This window comes from Mirounga leonina, unplaced genomic scaffold, assembly GCF_011800145.1.
Source record: "Mirounga leonina isolate KUSES-001 unplaced genomic scaffold, KU_Mleo_1.0 Mir_177, whole genome shotgun sequence".
NCBI classification, from domain to species: Eukaryota; Metazoa; Chordata; class Mammalia; order Carnivora; family Phocidae; genus Mirounga; species Mirounga leonina.
This window is the reverse complement of record NW_023270459.1, coordinates 4431308-4442098: the sequence shown is the minus strand read 5'-3', so window position 1 is coordinate 4442098 and position 10791 is coordinate 4431308. Positions and strand designations below refer to the sequence as shown.

At 59.3% G+C, this 10791-nt stretch overlaps 3 protein-coding genes across 3 annotated transcripts in view; 2 read left to right on the top strand and 1 right to left on the bottom strand.

Annotated features, from left to right (window-relative positions):
* Positions 1-4843, top strand: part of GAPDHS (glyceraldehyde-3-phosphate dehydrogenase, spermatogenic) — a 9506-nt gene extending 4663 nt beyond the window's left edge. Inside the window, exons 5-11 of the mRNA XM_035023858.1 lie at positions 2099-2189; positions 2283-2401; positions 2740-2821; positions 3128-3279; positions 3441-3603; positions 4588-4685; positions 4771-4843. Of these exons, the coding sequence (XP_034879749.1) occupies positions 2099-2189; positions 2283-2401; positions 2740-2821; positions 3128-3279; positions 3441-3603; positions 4588-4685; positions 4771-4843 (778 nt within the window). The remainder of the gene's footprint in view (positions 1-2098; positions 2190-2282; positions 2402-2739; positions 2822-3127; positions 3280-3440; positions 3604-4587; positions 4686-4770) is intronic.
* Positions 4844-5154: 311 nt separating this feature from the next.
* TMEM147 (transmembrane protein 147) lies at positions 5155-6933 on the top strand. The gene is made up of 7 exons (XM_035023817.1): positions 5155-5362; positions 5431-5500; positions 5938-5997; positions 6083-6219; positions 6357-6441; positions 6529-6650; positions 6734-6933. The coding sequence occupies exons 1-7, from the start codon at positions 5286-5288 to the stop codon at positions 6855-6857; spliced, it is 675 nt and encodes a 224-aa protein (XP_034879708.1). The 5' UTR covers positions 5155-5285; the 3' UTR covers positions 6858-6933.
* Positions 6934-10015: 3082 nt separating this feature from the next.
* ATP4A (ATPase H+/K+ transporting subunit alpha) overlaps positions 10016-10791 on the bottom strand; it is an 81950-nt gene continuing 81174 nt past the window's right edge. Inside the window, exons 23-25 of the mRNA XM_035023592.1 lie at positions 10589-10690; positions 10406-10497; positions 10016-10224 (exon numbers count right to left, since the gene is read on the bottom strand). Of these exons, the coding sequence (XP_034879483.1) occupies positions 10196-10224; positions 10406-10497; positions 10589-10690 (223 nt within the window). The 3' untranslated portion in view covers positions 10016-10195. The remainder of the gene's footprint in view (positions 10225-10405; positions 10498-10588; positions 10691-10791) is intronic.

Here is a 10791-nt window from a genome sequence, read left to right as displayed (position 1 = left end):
ATCCCCGGCCATCCCACCCACTCCGGCCATCCCACCCACTCTGGCCAGCCCCGGCCAGCCCCGGGCCGTACTTTACCTTCCTAACGTGAATTAGCAGCCACTGCTGGACCCTGGGCGGCACGCGCTTTCCCACGCACTCCCCCCGGGGAACTTGCCCTGGGGCGCAGCCTCTCCCAGCCCTGCGGCTTATAGTTGCAGGCAGGAGGGCTTGTGATGAGGTGCTCAGCGCTGTGTGTGGGAGTGGGAGGGCGGGTGGAGGCGGGGACTGGAGACTCCACGCGGATGAGAAGCTGCTGGACCCAAGTTTGGAATCTTAACGCCAAACACAATCCCAGCAGAGCTGCTCAGCCATCCCGTCCTTTTGGTACTTGGCCGGGTGCTCCTGCCACCCAGGGCATTCTCCCTGCCTTCTTGGTCCCCACACGGCTGCCCCCTCAACGGGCACCCCACACCCAGGTGCTGCTTCTCTGGTGACTCCAGCAGCACTCCACCGTCCCTACACGGTGTTCTCCGGGCACTCAGTACAAGCCATGTTGCTTGCATGCTTTACCCCTACTCCGCCCTTTCCTAGCTGGGTGACCTTGGGCAAGAGATTGAACTTGTCCTGGCCTCAGTTGCGTAGAGCATCTGATGGGGATGATGCTCACAGCCCCCACAGCGGTAGCAGAGAGCAAGCCGGAGGTCCCAGGTGTGTGGGGACACTGGGAAGGGCATTCCCCGCAAAGCCACAGCCTCCTCGCCAGGGGGGCCCTCTCGCTTCGCGTCGCTATCACTGCTTTGGCACCGCAGACTCTGGGGAGACTCAATACTTCCTGGAAGAATGAATGAACGGAATCCTCAAAACAGCCCTCTGGGCAGAAGGGCAGCGCCCAGGACAGCCGAGAGAAGGGGCTGGGGTCTTCTAGGATGCCGGCTTTTCCCCTCCCCTCTGCCCTGGGGCTGGCTCCTCTGAGAAATGCCGGTAACAGTACTTACCCCGCAGCTCACCAGGATTCAAGGGGTCAATTCAGGTACAGCACTTAGAACATGGGCATGTGGCAGGTGTTCGGTAAACTTGGGTAGAACGGTTAACAAACAAAACCCACCAACACTGATTGAAACCCTATGGCGGGAGCAGGCTCAGTGGCATACAGTGGTCTAGAAGCCAAGACAGATGCTAACAAATCATCAGAGAACCACCACTGTTGTGATAAACCCTGTGATGGAAAAAAGTCATTTATTGCTTGTTGGCTAAAGCCAAGCAGTAAACAACATCTAGATGTTTGATGTTTCAAATACAAACATTTGCTATCGAGTAGAAATGTGAACTTCTCAAACAGGAAACAAAATCTCCTTTCCCTCTTTTTCTCTTTTAAGATTTATTTATTTATTTGAGGAGAGAAAGAGAACGGGGGGGGAGGGAGAGAGAAATCCAAGCAGACTCCAGGCTGAGAGGGAGCCCAACACGGGGCTCGATCCTATGACCCCGAGATCATGACCTGAGTGGAAACCAAGAGTTGGCCACCCAGGCGGCCCTCCTTTCCCTTTCCAATGTAAACCACTATCCGTTGCTGGCCCGGGGGCTGCCTCAGGCTTCAGTCCTCCCCCCGGGAGCTGCTCCCGGGGATGCAGCGTGTCTTCGGGGAGCTGCCCAGGCTCCGGCAGCAGGCCCTTGGTGCAGGAGCCGCGTGGTAAGGAGGGGCAAGGACAGTGGGGAGGTTGCCAGGGCAGGGACCAGAAGCAGCGGGACAGGCCTCACTTTCCTGGGGTGCATTCTGAGCAGCACAGGTAGAATGGGCCCGACCTGGGCTGGGAGCAGTCAGGGATGGTCCCACTGGGGGGGGCAGAGGCCTGAGTCAGGAAGGCACAACAGGGGCGGTCGAGTCAAGAAGAGAAAAGTGGCCTGCAAGGTGGAGTCAGTGATGAAAGGGGAGACCAGCAGGGTGGACTCCCAACAGCTAGGATGTTGGTCTGGCGGGGGGGGTGGGGGGGGCGGGGAGAGACGGTTGCAGGCCAGGCAGGAAGGCGTCCAGTCAGCCTTTGGAACACTGAAGGCCATGACGGCGAAGGCCAGGCCGTGCAGGAAGAGACTGACTCGGGCGCTGCCACCCCTCCACAGCAAGCAGCCCCGAGATATTCCCTGGAAGTCTGTCGGGAACCCCTTTGTGGTGGAGTCCACAGGCGTGTACCTGTCCTTACAGGAGGCTTCAGTAAGTGGGGGACAGATGCCCAGGGCTGCGCGGGGAGAGGGGGTGTGGAGGTGGCACTCGAAGGGCCCCCTGACACCTGTGCTCCTCCTCTAGGACCACATCGAGGCTGGTGCCACGCGTGTGGTCATCTCTGCACCCTCACCCGATGCGCCCATATTTGTCATGGGAGTAAACGAGAAGAACTATGATCCTGGCTCCATGAAAGTTGTCAGGTAACGGGCAGCAACATTCTGAAGTGTGTGGGTGGCACCCAGAGGAAATGCCAGCCTCCCTCTCTTCACCCCCACTCCCAGGAGACCCCTGGTGCTGCTTCACACCTCCCTTCCCAAAGCCCTAACGCCCTCATGTTAACAGAACAGTAGGACTCCTGGAGAACACGCTTGGGGAGCTTCCCCAGCCATACCTCTGGGGCACCCCCAGTGATCCCACTCATCCCCAACCTGACTTCCACAAAACCAGGCCTGTGTGCATCACCCGAGAGGGAGGGGAGGGTGCCGGGCTGGCTCTGCGACTCACCTCACAGGGCCCTTGCACACCCGCGCCGTTTCAGCAATGCCTCCTGCACGACCAACTGCCTGGCACCCCTTGCCAAGGTCATCCATGAGCAGTTTGGGATCGTGGAAGGGCTGATGGTGAGTTGGAGAGAGCGGCTGAGGCAGGAGGGGTGGCAGGGAAACTCTATCTCTCCTTCCTAGACTTGCTTAGTGTGTGGGGTGAACAAGGAGAGACGGTTTCGGGAGGAAGAGCCAAGTGGTGAAGTCTCTTAAAACACCGGGCAACTTGCAGACAGGGCTGGACCCTGGCCTGCACATGGCCCTCCTGTGGTCTGTGGTGGTCCCACCAGCCTCCACACCTGGGTCACCACCTCAGGCCTGGGAAAACAAGGCAGGGGAGCTTCGGAGGAGGAAGGGCTCACCCCAGCCTTCTTCTTCCCCAAGACCACAGTTCATTCCTACACTGCCACCCAGAAGACAGTGGACGGGCCATCGAAGAAGGCCTGGCGAGACGGGCGGGGTGCCCACCAGAACATCATCCCAGCCTCCACAGGGGCTGCCAAAGCCGTTGGCAAAGTCATTCCAGACCTCAAAGGGTATGAGGGCAGAAAGCTGCCACCAGGGTCAGGGGTACACCCCAGGAGGACTGGACTGGCCCCCAATCCCTGAAGTGTCTATTGAGGGGAAAGTAGAGACAACGTGGGATGGATGGAAAGGTCCTGGGTTCTGACTCCCACCCCTAATTGGGGTTCTCCAGGAAGCTGACAGGAATGGCGTTCCGGGTGCCAACCCCAGATGTATCTGTTGTGGACCTGACCTGCCGCCTGGCCCAACCTACCTCGTACGAGGCCATCAAAGACGCCATAAAAGCAGCAGCCCAAGGGCCCATGGCTGGCATCCTTGCCTACACAGAGGATGAGGTAGGGACTGAGGAGGGGGACCATGGGAGGAGCCCTCTGGGGAGGAAACATGATTTTCCACTTACCAAAGAGCCGCTCACCATGTATCAAGACAGGGACTGCAGGGCTGGGAAGGTCTGCTCTTCCTGCCTCAGGGTCTTTGCACTTGCTGTTGCTCTGGTCTGGGTAGCTTTTCTTCCAGGTGGCCACATAATCTGCCCTCACCTCCTCCAAGTCTCTACTTCAGTTTCTGTCCTCAGAAAGATATTCTCTTCCTGGCCCTTTCCCTTACCTGAAATTTCATTCCATAGTCCCTGTTGGCCCTGCTATAGCATGTACACCACAAGAAAGCAGGGGCTTCGGGACTCGGTGGCTCCAGCCATTGATTGTCCCGGGGCCTGGCACCCCAGCAGGTGCTCAATACAAGCTTAGTGAACAAGACAGTGGCTCCCCCACCATGCCTTTGCTCCCAGTCGTGCCATCCTCTGGTGCTGTCTCTGCTTTAGCTCCTGCAGCTCCGCTCTCACACAGCCACCAGGACCTCTTGTTTTACGGAAAGCAGATCACATTGTCCCACTCCTGAAAACCCTCCCCTGTGGCCTCATACACCACCAAGGCCAATCCCTCAGGGCCTCTATGCTGTAGCTCCTTCCACGTCAGGCACTGCGGAGGGCCCGAGGTGACCAGATCCTCCTAGACATCCAGACCCAGCCTCACCGTGTGCCCTCCGAGAGGGCCTCTATGCGGCCCACCATCACGATGAAGGCCGGCGTCATTGCCAGCATGTACTGGTGCAGCGTCAGCGTGTCTGCGGTCTCCGTCCTTTGGCCGCAGGCGAAGCCCCCGCGTGCCTTCCTCACACGGTCCCCAGAACTTGGACACAAGCAGGGCTCCACCAGATACCGTAGATGAAGGGATGTGCCCATGTGCCTAAGAGTCGGGGCCTGGGCTCCTGGAGGACCTTGCTCCGCGACCCACGCTTATCTTTGAAATTCCGATGCCCAGGTCGTCTCCACGGACTTTGTGGGCGATACCCACTCGTCCATCTTCGATGCTAAAGCCGGCATCGCGCTCAACGACAACTTCGTGAAGCTCATTTCCTGGTGAGGGGGGAGGGGCCCGGGGGCGTGGGGGGCGGGCCAGGAGCGGTCGGGAGGGACTCCCCTGACCCGCCGCCTCCCTCCCCAGGTACGACAACGAATACGGCTACAGTCACCGGGTGGTGGACCTCCTCCGTTACATGTTCAGCCGCGACCAGTGAAGCAGGACGGCCCCTCCTCCGCTTCCCCGGGCTCCCGGCTGGAACCCGTACCTCCCGTTCCCGCTGTCGCCTCCCCCGGGGAAGGAGGGCGCCCTGCTGGGAAATAAAAAAGCAGAATGCTCACAGCCGCGCCCGTGTGTCTGCGCCGGTCACTACGGGGTCACGGCGCGCCCCGCACGGAGACGCGCTCCACCTGCGCCCACCGGCCACCGCGCCCCGCCTCCGAGCCTGGCTCCGCGCCGGCGCACTGGGGCCGCGCAGGCTCCGAGGGCCGGCCGCGGGCCGTGACGTCAGTGCGCCGGCGCCGGCGCCGGCCGGCCTCCCGCTCCCAGCAGGCCGCGCGGGTCGCGGCGGAGGCAGGTGGGCGCCAGGCCCCGGGCTCCGGCGCCAGGCGGGCGGAGGGTGAGACCCGCGCTCCGGCGGGTCCCGGGCGGCCGGCGCCATGACCCTGTTCCACTTCGGAAACTGCTTCGCCCTGGCCTACTTCCCCTACTTCATCACCTACAAGTGCAGCGGCCTGTGAGTGCGGGGCGCCCGCGGGCGGGAGGGCGCGGGCCCGGGCTAAGCCTCACCGCCCGCTCCTGCAGGTCTGAGTACAACGCCTTCTGGAAGTGCGTGCAGGCCGGGGTCACCTACCTCTTCGTGCAGCTGTGCAAGGTGAGGGCGCCCGGGCCCCCCCGGGAATACCCTGGAAGACGTGCTCCGGAAGGGGCGGAACTTGGGGAGAGGTCTCCAAGCAACTTTTGTGTAGCACTTTAGTAAAATTGGGAAAACTCAGTTGTGTGGTGGAGCGTTTTGTACTTTGAGGCGGCGCGAAGTAAGCCAGGGTCCACACTGTGCTGCTAACCCTGCTGGGGTAGCTCGCTCCGGCACTTCCATGCCTGACCCGATCGCCTGGGTCACAGAACCCAGACTTCGGACCCCAACCGTCTCTCTCCCCTGATCCTGTAATCTCGTCCCCCTTCTGGTGGTCCCTCTCCGCAAGGGTTCCCCTGAACCCCAGAGCCTTACCCTCCACATCCACACTGACTTCCTACATAGTCCACTTGGTTTATTCTCCTCTCCTTGCAGTGATCTCTGTTTTCTGTTCTCAGATGCTGTTCCTGGCCACTTTTTTTCCCACCTGGGAAGGCGGCATCTATGACTTCATTGGGGTGAGTGGGGCAAGGAAGGGGGAGGGAGTGCAGGAAAGGGGCCCCCTGGCACCTGTGCTCACTCAAGCCTCAACCTGACCCACAGGAGTTCATGAAGGCCAGCGTGGATGTGGCAGACCTGATAGGCCTAAACCTTGTCATGTCCCGGAATGCAGGCAAGGGGGAGTACAAGATCATGGTTGCTGCCCTGGGCTGGGCCACCGCCGAGCTCATTATGTCCCGGTGTGTGCAGCAGCCTGGAGCCCAGATTCCTGAGAAAGGACGCCTGGGTTCTAGGGAGGTGCTGGAGGGCGGGGGCTCAGATTCTGAGTGCTGAGGGTGTTTGGGTGCTGGAGAATCCCTCCCTTTGCCTTCCTTAGCTGCATCCCCCTGTGGGTTGGAGCCCGGGGCATTGAGTTTGACTGGAAGTACATCCAGATGAGCATTGACTCCAACATCAGTCTGGTACGCAGTCCTGCTCTCCCACACACCTTTGTCCAGCGGCTGTGCCCTCCCCCCGAGGCCTGGCCCTGACTTCCTGCCTCCCTGCAGGTCCATTACATCGTCGCATCTGCCCAGGTCTGGATGATAACACGCTACGACCTGTACCACACTTTTCGGCCAGCAGTACTCCTGCTGATGTTCCTCAGCGTCTACAAGGCCTTTGTCATGGAGTGAGCTGCGCGGGGTTTGAGGGTGGGTCCAGATGGGGGTGGCTTATCTGTTCTCCTTCTCTCATGGTGATGTTTCCCCACAGGACCTTCGTCCACCTCTGTTCCCTGGGCAGCTGGACAGCACTGCTGGCCCGGGCAGTGGTGACAGGGCTGCTGGCCCTCAGCACCCTGGCCCTCTATGTCGCCGTTGTCAACGTGCACTCCTAGGCTTGGTGCCCCAGACATTCACATACCCTTTCCCCGCCTCCAGGTTTCAGTGAAGTAAACAGTGCTTGGAACATTGTTTCTGCCTCCATCTCTCGCTCTCTCTGGAACTGTCTACCAATACCACGTTCACCGGGTTCTAGAGGCCCTTGTTCTGGCTTTGAAGCCAGGTAGACAGGCTGGGAAACTGGCCAACACAGAACTGGTTTGTTCTGCGTTCTACAGCAGTTCCTGGGCTCCTCATCTTCCCAGGATAGAAGGGCTTGGAGTAGATAGATCATCTTTTCTTTCTTTCTTTCTTTTTTTTTTTTAAGATTTTATTTATTTATTTGACAGAGAGAGACACAGCAAGAGAGGGAACGTAAGCAGGGGGAGTGGGAGAGGGAGAAGCAGGCTCCCCGAAGAGCAGGGAGCCCGATGTGGGACTCGATCCCAGGACCCCGGGACCATGACCTGAGCTGAAGGCAGACGCTTAACGACTGAGCCACCTAGATAGATCATCATTGAGCAGTTGCAGAGACCAGGGCCCTCGGGTAACAGGTGATAGAAGGAAGCTAGAATCCAGGAATATAGTTCTTGGGAGGCTTTTCCTCGCAGCCTTAACATGGCCCTTCTCTGGCTGCTTACCTCCTAGGCTCTCAGCCCAATCTCCCCTTCTGATCCACCCTTCATATGGCAGCCAGGGGGATCTGTCTGAAATCCCAGTTTTATTAGTGCACCCTCCTTGTCTACAACCGTCTCAGACTCCCCATTGCATATTGAACGGTCCAACCACCTGAACTCTGGGTTTTGCTCTTGAGGGTAGACTTACTATTCTGAGCTCTTCAGTGCTTTGGTTTGGTTCTGTAGTCCTCACATCAAATCCTGGCTAGAGTCTTCTCAGGGTGGGGTCCAGACACTGCTGCAGCCGACTGGCACAGTAGCTGAGCCCACCAATTTGGATATTGTCCTGGATGCTGCCCTCCCTACCTCTTGTTTCACAAACTCCTTGGGAGCTTCTCAGGTGGCTTCTCAGAAACCAGCCCCCTTATGCAGAGAGCAGAAGGGGAAAGGTGGCCACTCCAGGTTGGTAGGTGGCAGGTTTAAGAAGCAAGGGAACTTTTCAAGGCTTTTCATTGGGTTGTAAGACACCTAGATCTCTGCACCCACCTGCCAAATCTTAAAAGTTTAGATCAGGGCCTTAACTGGGTTTAGTCACATATACCATCTAGTAGACCCACATCACTCTCTCAAGGCGAGGTGGGGGGGGGGGGTGGATGCACATTCCAAGGACTGAAGGTCAACAGATCAACCTGTCAAGTTCACGGGCTCTCTATCTCCAACACCACCCTAGCCCTTCCCTGTCCTAGTGGAGCCAGCTGCTTGCCCCATTCCCTGCCCTGTCTGAGGGGCACGTGTCAGAAGCGGGGCTTTGAATATCACGTTTATGCTCCACCTTGATGCAAACCCTGCCCACCCAGGAAGGTGCTTCCCAGCCCCAGTGGATCCCCCAAGGCGAGGGATAGGGCAAGTGCCCCCTCCCTCCTTCCCTCCAGGCTGTCAGGTCCTGCCATACTGTTGCTTAACCCTGGACTGGGAAAGCAGGAGCACAAATGGCTGTGAGTCTTGGTGTGTGTGCCGAGGGAGTGTTTGCCCTCAGGTGGGGCAGCCACCACCTAGCCCTGCCCCCTTTTCATTGTCCCTTGAGGAGACTGGGTCCACAGGTGTCTTGGGGGAGAGGTGGAGAGGCAAACAATTGGTTGGGCATGGAGTATGGAGTATATGGGCACTCCCCCAGCCCAGCGGGGTGGCCTGTGACAGGATCGTGCTCCCACACCTCCGTCCCATGCCCACCTAGTCTCGGACCAGTATGGGGACAAGTGAGGGTTGCAAAAGTGATTTCAACAACTATTTGCTGAGCAGGGACTCTGAGCTGGAGCCCCTGCTGGTGACCAACTATGTGGAATAATCCCAGCTTATGTGGGGCTCAGGGAGACCAGAGCAGTTAGGGTTGAAGTGGAGGGAGCACAGATCAGGTCAGGGACGGGCTGGGGGCCCAACCTGGAGGGCCTGGAAGACAGGAGATGTGAGCTGTTGGGGCAGGAGGAAAAGCCGGTGGCAGAGCCTATGCGGTGAGAGAGCAGGCCTGACTTTTCCAGTGAAACAAGAATTGGCTGGAATAAGATCGAGGTGGCTTGTGAAACTGGCAGTCAGCAGGGGCAGGACAAACCATGGAGGATCCTGGGCCAGGGAAAGACAGGGAGTTTAGGGCTCACCACGTTTCCCAGGGAGAAGGAACCACACTGATGGGACAGTGGAAGGAGCAGGTTTGGAGGATGATGCAGAGGCTACTGGGGGTCCCTGGGTCATACAGGGTGGAGAGCCACTGCAGAGACAGAACTGAGGCCATGGGGGCAGCAGAGGGGGGCTGTGGTGGGAGGGGTCCCGCCAGAGAGGCTCATACTAAGGAAGAGAGGTGGGGGAGGGGTGGGAGGTGGGGGGAGTGTCAGGCAGTTTCCAGCAGTTGGGGAGTTAACTTTTCAGGGGAGAGAGGTGTGAGGAGGGGACCGGGACTTCAGCCTCTAGACTCAGTCCCACTGCAACAGAGGAGCAAATTGGTGGGACCAGAGTGGAGACACCTGCGAAGGGGGAGGCAGGGTGGGGGGCAGCTTGAGGTAGGAAAGATTCTGACACCATGTGTCAAGGAGCCTGCCAAGGAGAGATCAAGAACGTGCTGGGGAGGGAGCCCAGAGGTGGTGTCTAGGCGAGTGGGGCGGTGAAGGCCCCGCTCCTGGGGGTGACTGGGAATGCCGTCACCCCAGGCTCATTCCCCCAGGAAGGTTTCGTTGCGTACCTACGATGCACGAGGCTGTGTTTGAGGAACTGAGATACAGCCCTGAACAAGCTGTAGGACTGTGGGAGATCAAAGGGGATCAGGAAAGACACTTAGGACAGGACCTGGCACCAAATAAAAGCATCGTCGGTGTGAGCTAGTTTATTTCTGTCACTCAGCACAAGCGTGTTTGAAGGTCCCACAGGCAGCCCTCCTGCCCGCCTGGAGTGCGAAGGACAGACCTGGCTCACAGGAGCCCAGCTCCCACCCCCTGCCCAGGCCCCCCTGCCCAGCTCAGAGCACCAGGCCCAGGGATGGCTCTGCCGGGGCGGGGGGGAGGGGTGCTCTCTGTGGATGGGGAAGGGGAGTGGGGAGGTCTCTCCAAGGTTGGGGTGCCGTGGGATGCGGGAGCAGACACGGATGGTGCTGGGGCTTGATTGCTTAGATGTTCGGGTGGCTGCCCAGAGGGTCCCATGCCCCCCACCTCTGCTGTGGGGTTTGCAAGGATGGCTTGAAGGCGGCAGGCCCTCTAATAGTAGAGCTCCTGATCCCACCAGCCTGGGAGGGAGAGAAAGGAGACTCAGGGCTGCGGGATGTGGGTCACGGGCACCAGGGGCTCTGAGGTACGAATCAACGGAGGCTTGATATGGAGGGTCAAGGGCTCGGAGGTCAAAGGTCAGGGCAGCTGTTCTGAGGATGGTCCAGCCCCCACCCCCAGGCCCTCGGTCTCCACACTCACTCCCTGGGCAACAGCGAACTCCCAGTTTCCGAAGCTCATCATAGACGAAGATGAGGAGGCCAAAGGGCATGGGGACCAACCACCACTGGTACCTGAAGGCCCAGGCGAGACGACAAGGTGAAGGCTACCCTCCAGTCTCTGTCCCTGTGCCCGTCCCTCTACTCACAGCTCCCGGCCCCTCACCGGATGGGCATGAAGTTGAAGATGTTGGGCATTCCGGGGCAGTAGCACAGGAAGCAGCCGATGCAGACCTGGAACACGATGGCGATCACCAGGATCCTGTTCCTGCGGGCAGGCGGGGTGGGACAGGCTCAGGCCGGCGGGCGCAGAACAAGGCCAGGCCGTGAGGAGCGGGGACGCTTTGACAGTGGACGGGGGTCCTGTCA

Bases quoted from the DNA above. Each gene is read 5' to 3' on its own strand.
- TMEM147 (XM_035023817.1), top strand. From the start codon at position 5,286: ATGACCCTGTTCCACTTCGGAAACTGCTTCGCCCTGGCCTACTTCCCC. The intron at 5,998-6,082 runs GTGAGTGGGGCA...CCTGACCCACAG, and splicing joins GCATCTATGACTTCATTGGG to GAGTTCATGAAGGCCAGCGT. The intron at 6,442-6,528 runs GTACGCAGTCCT...GCCTCCCTGCAG, and splicing joins TTGACTCCAACATCAGTCTG to GTCCATTACATCGTCGCATC.